Genomic DNA, 25370 nt, shown 5'->3' on the forward strand with positions numbered 1-25370 from the left:
GAGAGGGAAAATAAGCCAAGGAAAGAATATCAACATTTAAGAGGCAGGCAGAGGTGGAAGACTACAGGAAGGGGTATGAAAAGAAAGAAGTAAGAGAAAGATGGAATTTTTGTCTTGCAAAGAGAGATGACCAAAAAAGTGAATGGTTAACAGGATCAAATACTACAGAGAAGTCAGGTTAAATATGGGCTTGGAGACACCTGGATCTGACAATAAGATCACTGGGGGACTTTACATAGTTTTAAGAAAAGTGATTGTAAAAAAAGAAAAAAGAAAAGAAAAGAAAAGTGATTGTGCTAGGAAGGACGGAAAGAAGTAGTAAAGGAGGAGAAAAAAACCAAGGGACATATTTTTTCAGATGGGAGGGAGACCATGATTATAGATTGCTAACACATTGATAAAATGGAATTATTAGAGAGGAAGGTATTAAAGATACTACAGAAAGAAGACAATGCACATGAGATTAAGTACCCAAAGGAAGACATAACCTTGGATGGGAAGACAGAGACTCAATGAAGGAGGGGTGTGGGCAGAAGTAGAGAAGTCTGAGGATACGCCTCGGGAAGTGGCAGGGCAGCTCCCCTCTCTAATACGCTGTGCTGGGCTCAGTCCTGTCCCACTCTTTGTGACCTATATTCTGTCAGGCTCCTCAGTCCATGGGATTTTCCAGGCAAGAATACTGGACTGGGTTGCCATATCCTAGGAGGCAAAATCACCCTCCAAGAAAGTGAAGAGAGATGTTTGAGTGAGGACTGTCTTCTTTAGAAGAGAGAAGAGCAGCCAGTGCTCTTGGTTAGAACTCAAATTCTCATAGAGTAAGAATGAGGATTCAAAACATTGGTTGGAAAAAGTTAAGACACTCTTATCTACTGAAATACAGGAAGAGTGTGAATGATGACCAGTGCTAATGCATGGCAAATACCTCTTCTCCAAGTAGCTGCCGTTTTTCTTCATGTGTCAGTAACTTTATTTTTCTGCCTTTGAGGCCAGAAAGGAGGTAAGAGGACGTGGTGATCCAATCATAACATTCTTTCTGCGAAGAGACAAAAGATAATCACTAAACAGAAAAAATCAGATTATACCAATTCATTTATTCACTCACTCCTACTGAGGAACTGCTAAGAGTAATTCCTTTAAATATAACTCCATTCGATTAATTTTGTATCAGTTCAGTTAAAGATTTGTGAAGTGATTTTCTATTAATATAGACCTAAATCATATCATCTGTTATCAACAGGATTTGGGATCTGGGTTGAAATGGGACAAATAGTGAAGTGCTATAAAACTAGAGGCAGAAAGGCTGTTGGATTTACTAAGGTCTAATGACTTGTCCCAATAAATGTTATGCAACTGACCAGGGTCAATTACAATTATGTGACAATAACAGCAGCAAACACGTAGCACTCTGTTCTATGCATCGTACATTACTAACTCATTTGATCCTCATTATGAGACTATTACTATCCTCATTTTTCAAGATGAGGAAACTGAGGAACACAGCAGTTAAATATCTTACTCAAGGTCACATACACATTTACGTACTGTGTTTAGATTCTAATCCAGGTGGCCAGGGCTTTTAACCATTACAAAAATATTACTTCTCCTGCCCCCAGTAAAGTGAGTAAATAGAGTTGAAGCACTTTTTTAGAAAAGGAGCTCATCTCTTGTCAAGGTAACAGGATTGGTCCCCAGCAGGTCTTATTCCCTCAAAGGGAACAGAAAAACTACCTTTACTAAGATCTCCTACCAGCTAAGCTTTGGACTCAGTGTTTAAAAGATGCATTATTCCTTATTAGTGAGAAAAAGCAGAGGGAACTAGGAAGCATTTTCTCTGGGGGAGGGGATTTGGTCATTCACACCATCCAAAAAAAAAAAATATATTGTACCATGTGGGGAAATAATCACTCACTTTTTTTTTTTGAATTTTTTTTCCATTTATTTTTATTAGTTGGAGGCTAATTACTTTACATCATTGCAGTGGTTTTTGTCATACATTGAAATGAATTAGCCATGGATTTACATGTATTCCCCATCCCGGTCCCCCCTCCCACCTCCCTCTCCACCCGATCCCTCTGGGTCTTCCCAGTGCACCAGGCCCGAGCACTTGTCTCATGCACCCAACCTGGGCTGGTAATAATCACCCACTTTAGGTCCTTGAAGCAAACCATAAAAAGCGGTAATATGTCTCATATTTTTCTCATGATTAAATTTCTATTGTGGAATTATTGTGAAAAATCAGAGCCAGAAAGTTTTTAAAAATCTAATCCAAACCCTTGTGTTATAAATAAGGAATAGAAGCCTCTTCAGATAAATAAGTTTACCACAGCTCTGTTACCATCACTAAGTTTAAATTTTGCATTCAAAGAGTTAGGTCAATGTCTTACTGCATATCAGAAAAGAGGATCAAACAAGGGAGATGAAAGTATTGGGTTCTAATCCTTAGTTCTTCTAATTGGTTGTGGCTTCTTGAGTAAACTCTTAATAGTCTTCATCTATTAAAAACGGATGAAGCTGTTTGTTTACTCTAGAGGCCCCCTATGTACTGGGGAGCTGGTAAAACATTTATTGGTGGAGGGGGGATCCCTAATTTGTAGCACTTGTTGAATTCCAAAATATATACTCTCGTAGGGCAATTTCAATGGTAGTCATCAATTTAGTATGTTATCACTGAATGCGGAGTTGGGAAGAGGTCTGCACAGTCAGCTCTTGTGAGTCAGCCTGAGCCTCCATCATACCACTGCCCCTAAAGATCCTTCCAGCCACAAAATTTGATGCATATTTTAACTTTACCATACCTAGAACAAAAACATTTGTCAACTTTGAAAATAGTAATGACATTTTAAAAGTTTTAGTTCTTCAGAGTTAGTTCACCACCCATGAGAAATAAACTATTTTCAGCTGAATTGCATTCTATAAAGCAGATCCTAGTCATTTTCTTACAAACTTCTGAGACATTGAAAATACTACCATAGAAATCTGGTGGGAAAAATATCACCACGAGTCTTTAAAAAAAAAATTTACTATTTGGCTGCACAGGGCCTTAGTTGTGGCATGTGGGATCTTTCAATTGTAGCATGTGGAATCTAGTTCCCTGACCAGTGATCAAACCCAGGCCCCAGCATTGGCAGTGTGGAGTCTTAGTCACTGGACCATCAGGGAAGTCCCAATACGAATTTTTGATAAAAAGCTTCATGGCTATCTATAGAATCAAGGCTGTTTTCCTAAAAAACCTTTAACATCACCTTTGATGAGCTAGACGGAGATAGCTCGGTTGCCAATCAACACACGTGAATCTCCTTCCATCAATAAGCTGATTCTGATAACGTCTGATTCAGGGCTGTTAATTAATGCTTCTGATGTGAAAAGACTAAAATTCATGTCTGGGGAGAAGGAGAAGGTCCTAAATGTTAAGCCTATTGTAGAGGATCAAAAACAGAACAAAAGGCTACAGGAGATAGTCTAATAAGTGGTGGGTCTACAGTAGTAATGTAGTTATTAAGAATCCATCATCTCCAGGTCCCCCAGAAGGGTAGCAAAGCTGAGATCTCTGAGTTTACCTGCTGGAACACTGCAAGAGGCAACTCTCCAGCACCACTCTTCAAAGTCATACTCTTTTCAGAGGCCCAAATCCTGAAACTGGCAGTAGTATCTTGGGCAACATAAAGGTTACTGTAGCCCAAGGAGGATATCAGGGTCTTGATAGATTACACAGGGCAAGACAAGAAAGAATGGCATCAATTTCAGCCAGAAGTCAGTTTGAAGGGCACCAGCCAGAAGTCTTCTCATTTCTATCATGGTAGGTATTTCTTTGGCATTGAAAGGATTGTTCCTTCCCTCATGTTCTCAGAACTATCAGGTGCTGGTCAGTGTGTGTCTTTCACCAGTCTTGGCCTGCTGAAGTTTATCTCAGAAATCTTTTCAGGTAATCTGCTGATTGCTCAAATTATGAACAAACGCCAAGGCATCAGTGACTCTAAATCTAGACGCCTGGCACATGATAGATGATCAACCTAACACACTTGAAAAAAGACATCTATCTGGCTTATTCTAGGTTTTCAGCAGCTGCTTCAGCTGTAGTGGACCCAGTGTTGTACTCTGACTGGATGCCAGGACTCTCTGACATAGTGCTTCTAAACAGCGAATGAAAACATAAACAAGTCTCATTCCCAAGTGAAGAAGCTGATATGCACTGAGATCATCTTTTTTTCAGAAACAGGCATAGGGGTAAGAATCCCAAGAACTGAGTCCTCTTGGAAGATGGCAGCCCAGCTGGGTGAGGTCCGAATGAATACACCAGGATCAGATTGGAGGTAAATAGGGTCATTAGTTACTACACTGCCTTGATGGTCTTGGGGAACTAGATCATCCCCAAGACTTCATGAAGATTTCTCTAGGGGATTATTATGGTAGAGTGGAGTATGAACCATCAGTAAGAGTGATCAAACTCCAGAGGATGCTGACTTAAGGGGTCTTCTGCTCCAGAAACCAGTCCAGCATCATGCAACTCTCACATTTATCAGGAAGGAGCTCAAGAAATATCAGATTGTGGGAAACCATCATTAAGGTCAAATGTCAGTCCTTTGGGTTGCAAGATGTTCTTCTTCAGGTACTGGAATGTAGTTGGGGTGTGCTACAAGCCACACAGCATCATAGTATGCCCACACTAGAGAAAGCTTCTCTGGAGAACCATCTTCTACTCTTCACCTTGTAGGATATGCATAAGGCCATATAAGTTCCAGAGTCTGATGTCATAAAGATTCACCTACCACACAGGTTGTCCAGGAGACGAGGGGAAGACAGTTGTAGTCAGGATGGGGATGAATTTGAAATGAAGATAACCCTAATGAGAGGGGTTTGTTGCTGTTGCTAAGTCGCTTCAGTCGTGTCCAACTCTGCAACCCCATAGATGGCAGCCCACCAGGCTCCCCCATCCCTGGGATTCTCCAGGCAAGAACACAGGAGTGGGTTGCCAGTTCCTTCTCCAATGCATGAAAGTGAAAAGTGAAAGTGAAGTCACTTAGTTGTGTCTGACTCTTAGTCAGACCCCATGGACTGCAGCCTACCAGGCTCCTCTGTCCATGGGATTTTCCAGGCAAGAGTACTGGAGTGGGTTGCCATTTCCTTCTCCAGAAATAATTTATAATTCTATACAAATTGCTCTATAAAACAGAGGAGTAAAAAATACTTCCCAACTCATTTTAAGAGGCTAACATTACCCCTAATATCAGAACCAAAAATATTAGAAAACAAAGTAAACTATTAATATATAATCAGTATCTTTAAGAACATCAATGCAAAAATTCTACACAAAACTTCAACCAATTGAATTTAGTAATATATAAAAAGATAGTACACCATGATGAAGTAGGGTTTATCCCAGGAACATTAAGGTTCATTTAATACTCAATTCAAAAATCAATCAGGGACTTCTCTGGTGGCCCAGTGGTTAAGAATCTGCCTTCCAATGCAGGGAACACGAGTTTGATCTCTGGCCAGACAACTAAGATCCCACATGCCCATAGGGCAACTAAACCCATGCACCACAACTAGAGAACCCAAGCACTGCAACTACTGACCCTGTATGTCCTAAAGCCTGTGCTCCACAAAAAAAGCCTGTGCACTGCAACTAGAGAAAGTCCATGCAACACAATGAAGACCCAGCACAGTCATAAATAAATAAATAATAAAAAAATCAATCAATGTTAGTTGTCATGTTAAAAGACTAAAAAAGACAACTCATTGACCATCTTAGCAGAGTCAGAAAAAGGATTTGATAAAATCCAACATTCATTCCTGACTCTAAAAAGATTTTTAACAAACATGGAATAAAAATAAAGCTTCCTCAATATGATCAAGGACATATAGGAAAAGCCTACACCTTCCGTTATCCTTAAAGATGACAGAATAAATACTTTCCCCCTAAACTATAACAAGGATGTCTGTTCTCACCACTTTTACTCAATCTTGTACTGAAGACTCTAGTTAGTGCAAGAAGTCGAGAAAAAGAAATTAAAGGCATGAAGATTATAAAAAAAGAAATAAAACTGTCCTTATCTGCAGATGATATATTTATGTACATAGAAAATTCTAAGGAATCTGAAAAAAAAAACCAAACTTCTTAGCAGGGATAAGTGAGTTCAGTAAGGTCACAAGATATGAAATAAATATATTTAAAAAATCATGATACAATGCTCATTGTAGCACTGTGTTCAACAGCCTAGACATGGAAGCAAACTAAATGTCCATCAGCAGAGGAATAAAGATGTGATATGTATATATATATATATACATATAACAGAATAGTACTCAATCATAAAAAGAATGAATTACTGACATTTGCAACAACATGGATGGACCTAGAGATTATCATACTAAGTGAAGTCAGACAGAGAATGATAAATATCATATCACTCATATGTGGAATCTAATTAAAAAAATTTTTTAATCATTCTTTTTAAATGATACAAATGAACTTTTACAAAACAGAAAGTCTTACAAATATCAAAAACAAGGTTATTAAAAAAAAAAACAAGCTTATGATTACCAAAGGGGAAAACATGGGGGGAAGGGATAAATCAAGAGCTTGGGATGAACATACCCAAACTATTATATATAAGATAGATAATGAACAAGGACATCCTATGGAGCACAGGGAACTCTACTCAATATTTTGTGATCACTATAAGAAAAAAGAATCTAAAAAGGAATGAATAGGGACTTCCTGGTGGTCCAGTGGATAAGAATCTGCCTGCTAATGCAGGGGACATGGGTTCAGTTCCTGATCTGGGAAGATCTCATGTGTCATGGAGCAACTAAGTCCATGGTGCCACAATTACTGAATCCTGCATGCCTAGTATCTGAGCTCTGCAACAAGAGAAGCCACCACAATGAGAAGCCTGTGCGCCACAAGATAGAGTAGTTCTTGCTCTCCATGACTAGAGAAAGCTTGTGTGTGCAGCAACAAAGACCCAGCACAGCCAAAAATAAATAAATACCTAAAAAGAAGGAATACATGCATATATATAACTGAATCCCTTTGCTGTACACCTGAAACTAACACAACACTGTAAATCAACTATATGCCAATAAAATTAAAATTAAAATCAGTGATAATTCTGTTACCAAAGAATAATAACAAATTGAAATTACAGAACAATATAATTTACAACAGTACCAAAATATAAAATACATAGGAATAAACCTTACAAAGACCTAGATACTGAAAACTACAAAACGTTGCTGAAAGAAATAAAGAACTTAAGTAATGAAGAGATATACAATCTTCACAGGCCCAAAGACTCAATACTGTTGAGTCTCCACAAATTAATCAATAGATAAAATGTAATCAAAAATCCCAACAGGTTTCTTTGTAAACATTGATAAGCTAATTCTAAAAACTTCACATATGGAAAGCAAAGGACCTAGAATAGCCTGGGCAATCTTGAAAAAGGACAAATTTGGAGGATTTACATTGCTAATCTCAGAACATTATAAAACTATAGTAATCAAAACAGTTTGATAATGGTGACAATGTTGACACACAGACCAATAGAACATAGTAGAATATACAGAATAATAACCATATATATGATCAGTGTGCTGTGGTTAGTCTCTCAGTCGTGTCTGACTCTTTGGGACCCCATGGACTGTAGCCTGCCAGGCTCCTCTGTCCATGGGGATTCTCCAGGCAAGAATACTAGAGTGGGCTGCTGTGCCCTCCAGATTTTTAAAAAAGATGAAAAGGCTTCTGAATAGAGAGAGGGTAGTTTTTTCAACACATGGTGCTAAATAAACAACTGGATATCCAAATGCCAAAATGTGAACTTCAACCCATATCTGGCACCAGAAAAGAAAAAAATGGGTCACAGATCTGGACCCACAAAGCTTAAAACTATAAATCTTCAGATGTTACTATACAAAATTTTTCTTAGATAATAATACCAAAAGAAGACCCATAAAAGAAAAAAAAGTGATAGACTGAACTGCATCAGGTACGAAATTCCCTTTTTTGAAAGACATTGTTAAGAGAAGAAAAGGAAGTCACAGACTGAGAGAAAATATTTCTAAATCACACATCTGATAAAGGACTTTTATCCAGAATATATGAAGTACTTTCAAATTCAATGATAACAAAACAAACCAATAATAAAAGGCCAAAGATTTGAGCAGATACTTCGCCTTTTTTCCATGAACAGTTTATTAATTTTATTTCACTTGTAATGACTTAAACATATCAAGTAACCAGTAACCAAATTATAAAACAATTGTATTTCTTTTTTTAGTATTTTTCCAGTTTTACTGATATATAATTGATGTATAACACTGCATATGTTTCACATGTACAACATAATGATTTGATATATGTATGTATTGCAAAATGATTACCACAACAAATTCAGTTAACATCCATTACCTCACATAGTTACGTTTTTTTTTTCTTGTGATAACTTTTAGGATCTACCCTCTCAGCAACTTTGTATCTTTCACCAAAGGAAATGTAATGCCAAATAATCCCATGAAAAGATGTTCAACATCACTGATCATGAAGGAAATGCAAATTAAAACTACAATGGCATACCATGAGCCACTTACTGGAATGTCTAAAATTGAAATCACTGACTGAATCAAATTTTGGTGAGGGTGTGAAACAACTGGAACATTCATATACTGCTGGCAAGAACGTAGAAGACAGTTTCTCAAAAAGCTAAAAACACAAGCCATATGACCTAACCATCCCATTTCTAGATGTTTATTTAAGACAAATGAAAGCAATGCATATGTACATGTATGTCCATTAAAGCTTTACTTGTAATAATAAAAAAATGGAAATAATTCAAACAATCATCAACAAAGAATGGTTGATAAATGGTGTATTTCCATTCAATGAGATACTGCTCAGCACTAAAAAGCAATTTTGATAAAAGCAACAGTATGTGTGAATCTAAAAATAATTCTGCTTTGTCAAAGAAGTCAGACAAAGAAATGTATATATTCTGTATGATTCAACTTATATAAATTCTAAAACTTGAAAACTAATCTTTGCTGTTAGAAAGTGGATCAGACATTGCCTGGGACATGACAAGGCTGTAAGGAGAGATTATAAAGGGGTACAAGGAAACTTTGAGTTTGTTGGATATGCTCCTTTTTCAATCATAGTGATTATTTTACAAGTGTTATGTACATTTTAGAAATTATCAAATTGCACATTTAAATATGTTTAGTTTGTTGTAAAGCAATTATGCCTAAAAAGTCTACTTAAAACAAACAAAACAAAAGTAAGGGGAATATAGAGTTATTACCTTCATCTTCTCCAGTTCATTAAGTTCCTTATCAGGATTTTTTTCTAAGTGACTTGCTTTATTCACAGCCATAGCTACTACCAGCTCTTTGCAACAACTGCAAAAAAAAAAACACACATACAGGGCATCACCTTTTTATTGCTGGTTTCTCCTATAAGTCCAAATACAGTGGACGTTTACCATAAAAATTAAGCTACTCATTGACCGCATAATAATTTGTTTCTTGCTCAGTTTCTCGGTCCTATCCTCTCCCTCCCCTCCATTCAAGTCATGTTCAACCATTGGTAACACTAAATGGAAATGAAGGTGAAACTGGCTAAATTGTAAAAGCAACCTCCCAAATCTGAAGTAATCATAGTGACAGTATGCTTCCTAGTTAATAAAGTACAGTTTTATAGACATTTTTCTTTATTTGATGGGAATCTTCTAGCTTTTCAGATGTAAGGCTTTTTTCCTCTTTTTAAAAAAATTTATTTGTCTGCACTGGGTCTTAGTTGTGGCATGTGGGATTTAGTTTCCTGACCAGGGATCAAACCCAAGCCTCTGGCAATGAGAGCTCAGAGTCTTAGCCACTGGACCACCAGGAAAGTTCCTCACTTTTTGCTTTTTTAAAATATGTTTTGGTTGGTGTTTAGTGAAATATATAAAAGTATACATTCAATTTTGCATGGAATTACATATACAAATTATACTTACTCCCCCCACAGTAGGTGCAAAACTGCAATTTATTTATGCAAGTGGTTTGGTTTGGGCTTTTTTTGTTGTTTTACTTCTCACTCCCTCATACATATACACTTCCTATCCTGCTTACGCTAACACTGTTTTCAAAGGAATTCTAAAGTAATTAAGAAAACACCAAAATTTCACATTCCAACAGGACAGTGTTGAAGATAGTTTAAAAACTGAACTAGTATTTCTTTCAGGGTTTTAAAACAATCCCTTATTGCTACCACTAACTGCCCTTCTCGCCTCTGCTTTTTTAAAAAATTTTTATTGAAGTATAGTTGATTTTCAATGTTTTTCCTCTGCCTTATGTCACGTTTAATTTTCAACAGAAATAATAAAATAACCAGATAGTTTCACCTGCTCAAATAGCTGGAATATTGGGACAACTTTTTTGCCAGGGCAATTGCATCTAGCTCTAACTTGGCAATTCCTAGGTCATGTTTTTCAACACTATTCTCCAAATTTATGACAGTATCTGGATCAGGAAAGTCAGGTATCATTAAAATCAGCAAATTTACCATCCACTGGATCATGGGTATATGCAATTCATCCATCTGTTAAAAAAAAAAAAAAAGATTGTAATATAAACGACCCATTTAAAATAAATCAAACAGCAAAAACCATATAAAGTTTAAAATAAAACTGTTTTGCAACAAATCAATTATCACATCAATCCAGTCCAATCAATCCAATCCAATCAATTAAATCCTTAGTGAGATCAGAGTCAGGTCCTTGTGAGGAAGTGTCAGGCCTTAGTGAGGACCATAGGCTTTAGTGAGGAGCTAATACAAATTAAATCAGTCAAACCAAACTAATCAATCTAATTTACTCAATCCAATCCTTCAATCAAATCAAGCCCAGCAGGGATTTAGTGAGGACCAGAGTTAGGGGTGTTGTAGGTCTTCATAGAACCGTTCAACTTCAGCTTCTTCAGCGTTACTGGTTGGGGCATAGGCTTGGATTACCATGATACTGAATGGTTTGCCTTGGAAATGAACAGAGATCATTCTGTCATTTTTGAGATTGCATCCAAGTACTGCATTTCAGACTCTTTTGTTGACCATGATAGCTACTCCATTTCTTCTAAGGAGTATGGAATGAAGCAGGGCAGAGACTAATAGAGTTTTGTAAAGAGAACTCACTGGTCATAGCAAACACACTCTTCCAACAACACAAGAGAAGACTCTACACATGGACATCACCAGATGGTCAACACCGAAATCAGATTGATTATACTCTTTGCAGCCAAAGATGGAGAAGCTCTATACAGTCAGCAAAAACAAGACTGGGAGCTGACTGTGGCTCAGATCATGAACTCCTTATTGCCAAATTCAGACTTAAACTGAAGAAAGCAGGGAAAACCACTAGACCATTCAGGTATGACCTAAATCAAATCCCTTATGACTATACTGTGGAAGTGAGAAATAGATTTAAGGGACTGGATCTGATAGACAGAGAACCTGATGAACTATGGACGGAGGTTTGTGACATTGTACAGGAGACAGGGATCAAGACCAACCCCATGGGAAAGAAATGCAAAAAGGCAAAATGGCTGTCTGAGAAGGCCTTACAAATAGCTGTGAAAAGAAGAGAAGGGAAAAGCAAAGGTGAAAAGGAAAGATATTCCCATTTGAATGCAGAGTTCCAAAGAATAGCCAGGAGAGATAGAAAAGCCTTCCTCAGTGATCAATGCAAAAAAATAGAGGAAAACAGAATGGGAAAGACTAGAGATCTCTTCAAGAAAATTAGAGATACCAAGGGAACATTTCATGCAAAGAGGGGTTCGATAAAGGACAGAAATGGTATGGACTTACCAGAACCATAAGGTATTAAGAGGTGGCAAGAATACACAGAAGAACTGTACAAAAAATATCTTCACGACCCAGATAATCACAATGGTGTGATCACTCACCTAGAGCCAGACATCCTGGAATGTGAAGTCAGGTGGGCCTTAGAAAGCATCACTATGAACAAAGCTAGTGGATGTGATGGAATTCCAGTTGAGCTATTTCAAATCCTAAAAGATGATGCTGTGAAAGTGCTGCACTCAACATGCCAGCAAATTTGGAAAACTCAGCAGTGGCCACAGGACTGGAAAAGGTCAGTTTCCATTCCAATCCCAAAGAAAGGCAATCCCAAAGAATGCTCAGACCACTGCACAATTGCACTCATCTCACATGCTAGTAAAGTAATGCTCAAAATTCTCCAAGCCAGGCTTCAGCAATATGTGAACCGTGAACTTCCAGATGTTCAAGCTGGTTTTAGAAAAGGCAGAGGAACTAGCGATCAAATTGCCAACATCCACTGGATCATCGAAAAAGCAACAGAGTTCCAGAAAAACATCTATTTCTGCTTTATTGACTACGCCAAAGCCTTTGACTGTGTGGATCACAATAAACTGTGGAAAATTCTGAAAGAGATGGGAATACCAGACCACCTGACCTGCCTCTTGAGAAACCTGTATGCAGGTCAGGAAGCAACAGTTAGAACTGGACATGGAACAACAGATTGGTTCCAAATAGGAAAAGGAGTATGTCAAGGCTGTATATTGTCACCCTGCTTATTTAACTTATATGCAGAGTACATCATGAGAAACGCTGGGCTGGAAGAAGCAGAAGCTGGAATCAAGATTGCTGGAAGAAATATCAATAACCTCAGATATGCAGATGACACCACCCTTATGGCAGAAAGTGAAGAGGAACTAAAAAGCCTCTTGATGAAAGTGAAAGAGGAGAGTGAAAAAGTTGGCTTAAAGCTCAACATTCAGAAAACTAAGATCATGGCATCTGATCCCATCACTTCATGGGAAATAGATGGGGAGACAGTGGAAACAGTGTCAGACTTTATTTTTTGGGGCTCCAAAATCCCTGCAGATGGTGATTGCAGCCATGAAATTAAAAGACGCTTACTCCTTGGAAAGAAAGTTATGACCAACCTAGATAGCATATTAAAAAGCAGAGACATTACTTTGCCAACAAAGTTATGTCCAGTCAAGGCTATGGTTTTTCCAGTGGTCTCATATGGATGTGAGAGTTGGACTGTGAAGAAAGCTGAGTGCTGAAGAATTGATGCTTTTGAACTTTAGTGTTGGAGAAGACTCTTGAGAGTCCCTTGGACTGCAAGGAGATCCAACCAGTCCATCCTAAAGGAGATCAGCCCTGGGTGTTCATTCGAAGGACTGATGCTGAAGCTGAAACTCCAATACTTTGGCCACCTCATGCTAAGATTGACTCATTGGAAAAGAACCTGATGCTGGGAGGGACTGGGGGCAGGAGGCGAAGGGGACGACAGAGGATGACATGGCTGGATGGCATCACCGACTCAATGGGTATGAGTTTGAGTAAACTCTGGGAGTTGGTGATGGACAGGGAGGCCTGGTGTGCTGTGATTCATGGGGTCGCAAAGAGTCGGACACGACTGAGCGACTGAACTGAGCTGAACTGAACTGAGATGTAGGGGAAGGGCAACTCTTCCTGAGAAAGAGTTAAAATGACTACTACCTTACACAAGTCAAAGATATTTTCCCCACTAACTAAGACCCTGTTGCTTCTCAATTACACTAATTCTTCTTGGATAATTAATTCTCTAAACTGTTCTTTCATACATCAATGGCCTGGATGATACTGTCATTGAAAGAACTCATTTTTGTTTACATAAAATATTAATAAATCCTTAAACCATGCTTATGAAATAAACAGTCATATTTATTATCTTCATTTCAAACCTATATTAAAGAGATTAAATGACAGAAACAAGGTCATGCAATACTTCACAGATGAATTTAAAATTAGAATCAAATTAAACACAGAAGAATATCTTTTACTTTCACAAAGATATGGAATTTCTTTAATTAGATGAAGAGTGCAAATGATTTTTATAATAAACCAAACATTTACTGTGATTCAGATACCAAATTCTTAGGAGAAATTTTAAGATGAAGTGTTTTGTAAAAAGGCAGGCTTGTTTCAAATTTATTGATCTTTTCAGGGATGACAAGTGGCAAAACAGCCATCTCCTAGCTGATATTAAAAAAAAAAATCACCATTCAACCCTTCAAAATTTAATTGATGTTGGGATTTCCCTGGTCCAGTGGTTGAGACTCTATTCTTCCAAAGCAAGGGTCACAGGTTTGATCCCTGGTTGGGGAACTAAAATTCCCCATGCCTAATGGCATGGCCAAATTTTTTTTTAAATATATATAATATTGATGTTAACAATAAGTGAAAGAAATTTGGGCTTCCCAGGTGGCTCTAGTGGTAAAGAACCTGCCTGCCAAAGTAGGAGATGAGGGTTCAAGCCCTAGGTCAGGAAGATCCCCTGGAGGAGGGTATGGTAACCCACTCCAGTATTCTTGCCTGGAGAATCCCATGGACAAAGGAGCCTGGTGGGCTATAATCACAGCATCACAAAGAATATGACACAACTGAAGTGATTTAGCATGCAACCACACAAAAGAAATTTATGCTATAGAGCAGTCATTTTGAAAATGGACAGTTGGAAGGATTTCCATCTTGGTTTGATTTTGCTGCTGAAAATGAAATATGGATCACTTTTAAAAACTCTCAAATTCATATACTTGAAAATCTGGAAATAAGTTTCTAATCATTTTAAAATCTTACAAATAAAGTGTTTCAATTGATTGCCAATCTTTTGTTTAAAAAAAGAAATGCTGCATGCTCACTTCGGCAGCACATATACTAAAATTGGAACGATACAGAGAAGATTAGCATGGCCCCTGTGCAAGGATGACATGCAAATTCGTGAAGCGTTCCATATTTTTCACACGGAACCTTCTCCAGAATAGATCACATCCTGGACCATAAATCTAGTCTTGGTAAATTCAAAAAAACTGAAATCATTCCAGTCATCTTTTCTGACCACAGTGCAGTAAGATTAGATCTCAATTACAGGAAAAAATTATTAAAAATTCAAACATATGGAGGCTAAATAACATGCTTCTGAATAACCAACAAATCATAGAAGAAATAAAAAAAGAAATCAAAATATGAATAGAAATGAATGAAAATGAAAACACAACAACCCAAAACCTATGGGACACTGTAAAAGCAGTGCTAAGGGGAAGGTTCATAGCATTATAGGCTTACCTCAAGAAACAAGAAAAAAGTCAAATAAATAACCTAACTCTACACCTAAAGCAACTAGAGAAGGAAGAAATGAAGAACCCCAGGGTTAGTAGAAGGAAAGAAATCTTAAAAATTAGGGCAGAAATAAATGCAAAAGAAACTAAAGAGACCATAGCAAAAATCAACAAAGCTAAAAGATGGTTTTTTGAAAAAATAAACAAAATTGACAAACCATTAGCAAGACTCATTAAGAAACAAAGGGAGAAGAACCAAATTAACAAAATTAGAAATGAAAATGGAGCGATCACAACAGACAACACTGAAATACAAAGGATCATAAGAGACTACTACCAGCAGCTCTATGCCAATAAAATGGACAACTTGGAAGAAATGGACAAGTTCTTAGAAAAGTATAACTTTCCAAAACTGAACCAGAAAGAAATAGAAGATCTTAACAGACCTATCACAAGCAAGGAAATCGAAACTGTAATCAGAAATCTTCCAGCAAACAAAAGCCCAGGACCAGATGGCTTCACAGCTGAATTCTACCAAAAATTTAGAGAAGAGCTAACACCTATCTTACTCAAACTCTTCCAGAAAATTGCAGAAGAAGGTAAACTTCCAAACTCATTTTATGAGGCCACCATCACCCTAATTCCAAAACCAGACAAGGATGCCACAAAAAAAGAAAACTACAGGCCAATATCACTGATGAACATAAATGCAAAAATCCTTAACAAAATTCTAGCAAACAGAATCCAACAACATATTAAAAAAATCATACACCATGACCAAGTGGGCTTTATCCCAGGAATGCAAGGATTCTTTAATATCCGCAAATCAATGTAATACACCACATTAACAAATTGAAAGATAAAAACCATATGATTATCTCAATAGATGCAGAGAAAGCCTTTGACAAAATTCAATACCCATTTATGATTAAAACTCTCCAGAAAGCAGGAATAGAAGGAACATACCTCAACATAATAAAAGCTATATATGACAAACCCACAGCAAGCATTATCCTCAATGGTGAAAAATTGAAAGCATTTCCCCTAAAATCAGGAACAAGACAAGGGTGCCCACTCTCACCACTACTATTCAACATAGTTTTGGAAGTTTTGGCCACAGCAATCAGAGCAGAAAAAGAAGTAAAAGGAATCCAGATAGGAAAAGAAGAAGTAAAACTCTCTCTGTTTGCAGATGACATGATCCTCTATATAGAAAACCCTAAAGACTCTACCAGAAATTAACTAGAGCTAATCAACAAATACAATAGTGTTGCAGGATATAAAGTTAACACACAGAAATCCCTTGCATTCCTATATACTAACAATGAGAAAACAGAAAGAGAAATTAAGGAAACAATACCATTCACCATTGCAACAAAAAGAATAAAATACTTAGGAGTATATCTACCTAAAGAAACAAAAGACCTATACATAGAAAACTATAAAACACTGATGAAAGAAATCAAAGAGGACACAAACAGATGGAGAAATATACTGTGTTCATGGATTGTAAGTATCAATATTGTCAAAATGGCTATACTACCCAAACAATCTATAGATTCAATGCAATCCCTATTAAGCTACCAACGGTATTTTTCACAGAACTAGAACAAATAATTTCACAATTTGTATGGAAATACAAAACACCTCGAATAGCCAAAGTAATCTTGAGAAAGAAGAATGGAACTGGAGGAATCAACCTGCCTGACTTCAGACTATACTACAAAGCCACAGTCATCAAGACAGTATGGTACTGGCACAAAGACAGAAATATAGATCAATGGAACAGAATAGAAAGCCCAGAGATAAATCCACGAACCTATGGACACCTTATCTTCGACAAAGGAGGCAAGGATATACAATGGAAAAAAGACAACCTCTTTAACAAGTGATGCTGGGAAAACTGGTCAACCACCTGTAAAAGAATGAAACTAGAACACTTTCTAACACCATATACAAAAATAAACTCAAAATGGATTAAAGATCTAAATGTAAGACCAGAAACTATAAAACTCCTAGAGGAGAACATAGGCAAAACACTCTCCGACATAAATCACAGCAGGATCCTCTATGACCCACCTCCCAGAATATTGGAAATAAAAGCAAAAATAAACAAATGGGACCTAATGAAACTTAAAAGCTTTTGCACAACAAAGGAAACTATAAGCAAAGTGAAAAGACAGCCCTCAGATTGGGAGGAAATAATAGCAAATGAAGTAACAGACAAAGGATTAATCTCAAAATTATACAAGCAACTCCTGCAGCTCAATTCCAGAAAAATAAATGACCCAATCAAAAAATGGGCCAAAGAACTAAACAGACATTTCTCCAAAGAAGACATACAGATGGCTAACAAACACATGAAAAGATGTTCAACATCACTCATCATCAGAGAAATGCAAATCAAAACCACAATGAGGTACCATTACACGCCAGTCAGGATGGCTGCTATCCAAAAGTCTACAAGCAATAAATGCTGGAGAGGGTGTGGAGAAAAGGGAACCCTCTTACACTGTTGGTGGGAATGCAAACTAGTACAGCTTCTATGGAGAACAGTGTGGAGATTTCTTTAAAAACTGGAAGTAGAACTGCCATATGACCCAGCAATACCACTTCTGGGCATACCAAGGAAACCAGATCTGAAAGAGACACGTGCACCCCAATGTTCATCGCAGCACTGTTTATAATAGCCAGGACATGGAAGCAACCTAGATGCCCATCAGCAGACGAATGGATGAGAAAGCTGTGGTACATATACACCATAGAATATTACTCAGCCATTAAAAAGAATTCATTTGAATCAGTTCCAATGAGATGGATGAAACTGGAGCCCATTATACAGAGTGAAGTAAGCCAGAAAGATAAAGACCATTATAGTATACTAACACATATAAATGGAATTTAGAAAGATGGTAATGATAACCCTATATGCAAAACAGAAAAAGAGACACAGATGTACAGAACAGACTTTTGGACTCTGTGGGAGAAGGCAAGGGTGGGATGTTTTGAGAGAACAGCATTGAAACATGTATATTATCTAGGGTGAAACAGATCACCAGCCCAGGTTGGATGCATGAGACAAGTGCTCGGGCCTGGTGCACTGGGAAGACCCAGAGGGATCTGGTAGAGAGGGAGGTGGGAGGGGGGATCGGGATGGGAAATACATGTAAATCCATGGCTGATTCATGTCAATGTATGACAAAAACCACTACAATATTGTAAAGTAATTAGCCTCCAACTAATAAAAATAAATGAAAAAAAAAAGAAAGAAATGCTGCATTGCCTAATGTTTATAAAAACGACTGACATTATGGCAGATGGAAAATTTTACTATAATGAATTTCTTCAATTTGGATTGCTTCTTTGCAAGCTCTTATTTTAGCAATGACAGTCCTTTAAAAAAAGTAACAAAGTAAACTGAACTTAGCAGACCTTCAGATGGCTTTGTCACTAAGTATTAACCTGTGCATATAAAAAGAATTATGAAGCCTGTTTGATCAATTTTTTAAAAAATCATTACTAAAAATAATTTTAAAATATTATTCATCTCATCCCTTTTGACTAGTCATATATATTTTACAATGTAGAAAAAAAGTCAATAGAGTCTCACGTGTAAGTTAGAAATGAATTTTTCAATGATTTTTTGCTGATAGAGATATACAATAAAAAATCTTTGAAGATTGGTTTTACTGCCAAGCAGCACAAATTAGATGAAGTAAAGGTATAAAGAAAAAGACAAAAAGACATCTGGAAGAAAGTGGATCAGAAAGAAAAATGAAAGGTGAGTGAAATAAAGATAAATTTTTCCATTTTTAAATACTTATACCAGTTAATAGAGATTAATATGGATATATACAGTTCCTTGAGAAATATATAATCTTGCAAGCTTTATATTCAGTTTAACTACATTATAATCTTATAGCATCAAAATGGAGATGTATAGAGAAGTATATAAAGGTACTTTCTAAATAATCCTATATCATAAAAACTGAATTCCATAATATTGAAAATTGAGACTATAATTCCCCAGAGATAATCCCCAATAGTAAACTGAGTATCCTATCAAAGAAGGTGTTAATGTAGCAAGACCATAAAACATCAGCAATGTTGGAATATCCTTTCTTACTTCAAAGAAATATTTATTGAGTCTCACTATGTGACAGGCACTCTCCCACCCTTTTTCTTCTTACTTCTGGTTGTGTTTTAAATCAGAAATTTCTCATAGGTCTGGTGATCCCCTGTATCCATATTTCCAGTCTTAACATATTTGTTCCTCAACTCTTTGTGTTTCTATATTTACAACATGCTCACAGACTGATATAATGCTTCATAAGTAGCATTCCCATATAACACACTGATCTCTGCCTTTCAAATTCCTAATTTAAGCAATATTAAAATTAGCTAAATTCTTTCTATCAATTTTGTAACATCGAATATTTGCATATTACATTTACTTATAATAAGAGACTCCTGTGTAAATTTAGATCATAATTAAGACTAGGAAGTGGGAGTAAATATAATAAACTAAGACATCCATTGGAAATTATTACTTCATGTTGTGATAGTTAAGAAGTCCACAGGTTCAGTTCCTCAGAATGGGAGGGCAATTCCCTATTCTAATAACTATAAACCAATTGTATTGTAGCATTTTGTCTTTCTTCCTAGAAACACGTTTCTATCATCCCTTCAGCCAGTCAAGGGCACCAACATAAATCCTTAAAATGATTATCACTATTGAGGGAAAATTTTTTTCAGTATACTGAGTAAAGAGTAAAGATAGTAACTGGATCTCAAAAACTTCTGATCATTGCTGAAACTTCATTCCAAATGCAGTAACATACCTCATTTAAAAATCCACTGAAAATCATTTGAGTAATTATATGTCAGTTCCCATTTTGCCCTCCCAATCACCTACTTCAGTTGGATAGCCATGACATGGTTTTTTCCTTGAAGAAAACTCACAGCCAAGGCAAAAAACAATCTAATAAATTCCTGCAAGTACATACTTGGCGCTGAAGTTCCATGTTACCATTGTTAATCTCACTGCCTATCTTCAAAAGCCATTGTTGAATCATGTTAAATATATGTGTTTGTAGTTCCCTGAAGGGAAAAACAAGTAAGATAAAGGTAAGTGCCTTACTTAAGAGTATAAAAGTAAATATTAGATAAAAGAAAGGGTTTCATTTGGCTGGGCCTAGTAAACTTTGGTGTGGACAATTGTTGGAGAACTCAGAGAAAGGTGAATCAAAGCCTTGAGATATTTAGTAGAATGGCTACTCACTGACAACCTTCCTAGCCTCACCTCACATAGGTAGCCAGTCTTGAATAATGTAGACCTTACCTTCAGTTGTTAGCTCTCTACTGTAAAAACTCACACTCACACCCTTTACATTCACTTCTATACCTGTGAGACCACAAAGTAAGAAGTATGAATTTTAAAATCCTCTCAAGAGATCAACTTTCAACATGACAGTGTGAAGAGAAAAGGTGACCCACTCTCTGGTGAAATTAGTAAAATTACTAAAACAAAACAAAACATTGAAAGCCTCTGGAAATGGTTTTAAGGACAGACAGCAAGTGAAGAAATACTCAAGACAATTTATGAGGAGTCAGTTGGAAAGGCAAGAGTCCAGGGTATATGAACCAAAACTACACCTGTTCTTCCCCTTCTCAGCTCAGTGAGGCAGAAACTGCACTGTAGTTAAGAACCCAGGACTCACTCACCCTCCAGCCCCCAGTCAGATGGCTTTCTTCCTGAGAGGAACAGGATGTCAAGATTTCTCATTTGATCCCAAATACTCATTATTGAGGCTAAGTACTGAGAAGTGGGGACTCCTTTCTACCCAGCAGATAGCTATGAGAACCTACAGGCCAGAATCCAAATCTATGTACTGCGGAACAGTGCCAATAATGTATAATGATGAATCCAACTGAGACTTCATCTCATTAATTTTTTCATTAACTCCCTCCCATTCTTCAAGAAGCAGGTCAGGAAACTCCAGGAGGCTTTCCAACTTGAAAGAACAGAATTCAAAAGAACTAATCAAACTTGGAAGAATTTTAGAGGTACCTGGAAAAATGAGAAAATCATTAACTTTTGGAAGTAGTTATATAAGTCTACTATTTCAACAATAAATTATGAGATACTAATGGGTAGGGGCATATCTTCTTTTAGTTTCATATTACTCTACAGCTTGCCTAGCAGAGAATCTTGCAAAGAGTAGTTCCTAAACAAATATTTAGTGAATAAAAACTATCTAATCAGTGCTTTTCTAACTGATGGACTATTTTCACTGATGATAGTTTTTACTTTGTCTTTTTTTTTTTTTACATTGTCTTGGTGGACAATGAAATGCATTAAACACAGAAACCACGAACTACAGTTTCTGTTAAAGGCATTCACTGAGTTATCCTGTTAAGAAGACAATGATGAAAAACAGCTTCTTCATGATTACAGAATAGTTAAAACAGAAACAAGAACAGATAATAGTTCTTGAGTCATTTTTTAGGTCATTGTTCAGGTTTACATACAGTTTTGGTCTGCTGCTGCTGCTAAGTTGCTTCAGTCATGTCCAACTCTGTGCAACCCCATAGATGGCAGCCCACCAGGCTCCACCATCCCTGGGATTCTCCAGGCAAGAACACTGGAGTGGGTTGCCAATTCCTTCTCCAATGCATGAAAGTGAAAATTGAAAGTGAAGTTGCTCAGTCGTGTCTGACTCTTAGTGACCCCATGGACTGCAGCCTACCAGGCTCCTTCATCCACAGGATTTTCCAGGCAAGAGTATTGGAGGGGTTGCCATTGCCTTCTCCGAGTTTTGGTCTGAATAAGGACCAAGTCTAGATTATAATTTTTGATTGATTCACTGTGACATCACGGCAAAATACCCTCTCCAAACAAATGGTGGTGGTGGTGGTTTAGTCTCTAAGTTATGTCCGACTCTTGTAACTGCATGGACTATAGCCTACCAGGCTCCTCTGTCCACAAGATTTTTCCAGGCCAGAGTACTGGAATGGGTTGCCATTTCCTTCTCCAGGAGATCTTCCTGACCCAGGGAGCAAACCCCAGTCTCCTGCACTGCAGGTAGGTGCTTTACCGTCTGAGCCACATTAAACTCATCAAATGGTATATTTAAATAGATGCATTGTAATGAATTATATCTCAATAAAGTGATACTCAATGCTTTATTTTGCTTGATTTTTAAAACTAAATGTATTATTTTGATTTTCAATATTAATTGTATTGAAACTAATAATTAGTATTAAAATGCTTTATACTGTCAAACCACCTAATTATCATTACCATTGTTTTTTTCCTTACCATTATCCCCATTTATTCTTATTTCAAATTCTTTGTAGAGTCTTGCTATATTTTTCAAAATTTCCTCCATGAACTTCTGCTCTGGTGGTATATTTCCCTCCATACTTTTATGGCGACCAAATATCCCAAGCCCAATATCTGTCCAGTTTTCCTGTAACCGTTTAATAATCTTGATAGAATCATATTTTGACACTAGAAGATCCCCAGAAAATTTGTCTCTGTCTTCAGTCAACATCTGGAGAATGAAAGGGGGATGAGGAAATTAGTACATTATTCACTAATGATTTCATCAAAGTCTACTCAGGTGACTCCCAAATATTTTGGAGTTATACATCTTATTTGTCATATCATTTCCTCATGTGACATACATTCTATTTTCAAAGTTAAAATGAATTTAATTTTGATACTCTATAAGATAACCTATAGTTTAACAGGATGAAATAATTATATTCAGTTCTATGTAGGTAAAAATATTAGTGAGAAGCAATTAAGCCTCAGAGAGCTGAACATGTTTAATCATTATTTGCTTTGATAAGGATGTAATATTTCTGTTTATACGATCCCCACTACACTGGGAAAGTTCCTAGAATGTATAAGTTTTCATTTGTTTGTTTAACCCGAAGTACAAGTGATATACCTGACATATCAATAAGTATTTGTGGAAAAAATAAGTTACAATTTATATACAAAGCTTGCTATTATTTCAAGACTCAGATAATGTAAACAAATCACTCACACTTATTAGCAACCAGTACTGGAAAGCATTGTAGCAGAGCAATTAAGAGACAGACCCGGCCATTTACCATTTATAGGTAACTAAGGCAAGATACTTAACATTTCTAATCTTCAATTTCCACATCTGGAAGATGGGGGATTACAGAACCTGCATCAGGTGGATACTATGAAGAAAAAGTATAATAACATATGGAAAGCACCTTCAGCCTGACAAGTTAATGAATGAAAATCATTACTATTTCCACTAAAAAAAAAGCATGATTTTTTTCAATTTTATCTATGCAATGTCAAAGAGATAAACATTTTAAAAAAATAAGTCGCTAAACTAACTAAATTGTATGTATGACAACAAACATTTTCAATTCTGCTCAAATCATTCCAAAATAAAAGAAAATGGTTTCTTGGGATTGGATGAGATTTCATTAGGTCATGAGTTTGATGTTAACATTTGGAGGAATTCTTTGGCCACCTGATGCGAAGAACTGACTCATTTGAAAAGACCCTGATGCTGGGAAAGATTGAGGGCAGGAGGAGAAGGGGACGACAGAGGATAAGATGGCTGGATGACATCACTGACTCAATGGACATGGGTTTGGGTGGACTTCGGGAGTTGGTGATGGACAGGGAGGCCTGGCGTGCTGCGGTTCATGGGGTCACAAAGAGTTAGACACGACTGAGTGACTGAACTGAACTGAATGTTGTATTTTCCCTTACCAGACTACTGTAACAAGATAGCAATTTGACTAGCCAAATGAAACCTATTTTCAAAGTTTGAACCCTTTAAAAAGACGTTATTAATAAACAAAGTGTGTTCTATACATACAATGGAATATTATTCAACCTTAAGAAGGCAGCAAATTCTGATAAATGTTGCAATGTGGATAAACCTTGTGGGTATTAAGCTGGAGGGAATAAGTCAGTCACAGAAGGATTAATTCTACATGATTTCATTTATATGAGGTGCCTGAGTAGTCAATTTATAAAGACAAAGTAGAATGGCGGTTGCCAGGGGCTGGAGGGAGGAGGAAATGGGAAGTTACTGTTTAATAGGAAGAATTTCAGTTCAGGTAGATGAAAAAGTTCTGGACATGGATGGCTGTGATGGTTGCACAATAATGGGAATGTACTTAAGGCTACTGATTTGTACATAAAAATGATGTAAATGGTAAGGTTATGTTATGTATATTTTACCACAATTTTTAAAAAGATGTTATTAATTTTTAAAGTCCAATGTGTCCTTAAGACAAAAGCCAGGTACATGAGAGGCACAGATGTTGTTTATGGCTGATAGTTAGATGAGAGAATCAGAACTATCTTAATTGCCACCCAAGTGTCTTTTCCTAATCTTTTCACTGACAACCTAACTTTATTTGACCCAAAAATCTAAAAAATAGAACTGAGAACAGAATATTTAAGAGTATTTTTAAAAGCCTCTGTAGTTTTAATGTTTTCCTTGCCATTCATAAAACCTAGTATAGCATTGTTAAAGGATGAGATATGATTCAGTTGTAGGTAAGGAGTGACAAGTTTGCAAATAGCATTTTGATTACCAAGTTGTTTGCTAGAAAGTCTTACCATTAGCCACTGCTTGAAGTCTGGAACGACTAATTCAAGTGTCTTTCGTCTATGGGGGGATAAAATATCTCTTTCACTGAAAGAAAGAAAAAGAGCAAGAGTGTGGTCTCAGGACAAGATATAAACAAAGAAAATCATGAATCCACACATAATATAACAATTAATAATATACTTCTCTCTAATGGTTTTCCTAAATGCCTTCCAGGTTCAGCCTCTCCCTCACAAGCATTCATTTTTAACTTTACAAATACAATATAAATTCAGATCATAATCAGACCTGAGGAAGAAGGTTACAGGGTCAGAGGCCATGACAGTATTAAAAGGGTAGCCTCTGGGTCCTCAACATCCAAAATTAGGTCATTATAGGAACAATTCCTGCTGAACACAGTGGCCAAAGCAATATATAAAGAAAAGGAAGCCTAAAGAATAATTAAGACTCAACATTTAGGTCAGGAGCCCCAACTTCTGGAAATTAAAAAAAAAGGGGGGTGTTTCCTTTAGTATCTTTTGAAGCCTCACGAGAAGAGAGCTCTGGATAAAGTCGTCCCTGAGGAGAAAGGAGAAGAAAGCCACTGCCACCTGTGCTCCTCTCCCAGCTGAGTCAACAAGTATTAGA

General features: G+C 36.8%; 1 protein-coding gene and 1 non-coding gene across 5 annotated transcripts in view; one reads left to right on the forward strand and one right to left on the reverse strand.

Moving 5' to 3' along the window:
* AXDND1 (axonemal dynein light chain domain containing 1) overlaps nucleotides 1–25370 on the reverse strand; it is a 76281-nt gene that overhangs the window by 20370 nt on the left and 30541 nt on the right. For all 4 annotated transcript variants that reach the window (XM_020868781.2, XM_020868783.2, XM_020868780.2 and 1 more), the window contains exons 15-21: nucleotides 24755–24830; nucleotides 22445–22679; nucleotides 20992–21193; nucleotides 20130–20223; nucleotides 10383–10579; nucleotides 9300–9396; nucleotides 923–1033 (exon numbers count right to left, since the gene is read on the reverse strand). In XM_020868781.2, coding sequence (XP_020724440.2) covers nucleotides 923–1033; nucleotides 9300–9396; nucleotides 10383–10579; nucleotides 20130–20223; nucleotides 20992–21193; nucleotides 22445–22679; nucleotides 24755–24830 — 1012 coding nt within the window. The remainder of the gene's footprint in view (nucleotides 1–922; nucleotides 1034–9299; nucleotides 9397–10382; nucleotides 10580–20129; nucleotides 20224–20991; nucleotides 21194–22444; nucleotides 22680–24754; nucleotides 24831–25370) is intronic.
* Nucleotides 14699–14805, forward strand: LOC139037629 (U6 spliceosomal RNA). Its single transcript, XR_011490504.1, has one exon. It is a non-coding gene; the product is annotated as a U6 spliceosomal RNA (small nuclear RNA).

The sequence above is a fragment of the Odocoileus virginianus genome, chromosome 11 (assembly GCF_023699985.2).
Source record: "Odocoileus virginianus isolate 20LAN1187 ecotype Illinois chromosome 11, Ovbor_1.2, whole genome shotgun sequence".
Taxonomy (NCBI): Eukaryota; Metazoa; Chordata; class Mammalia; order Artiodactyla; family Cervidae; genus Odocoileus; species Odocoileus virginianus.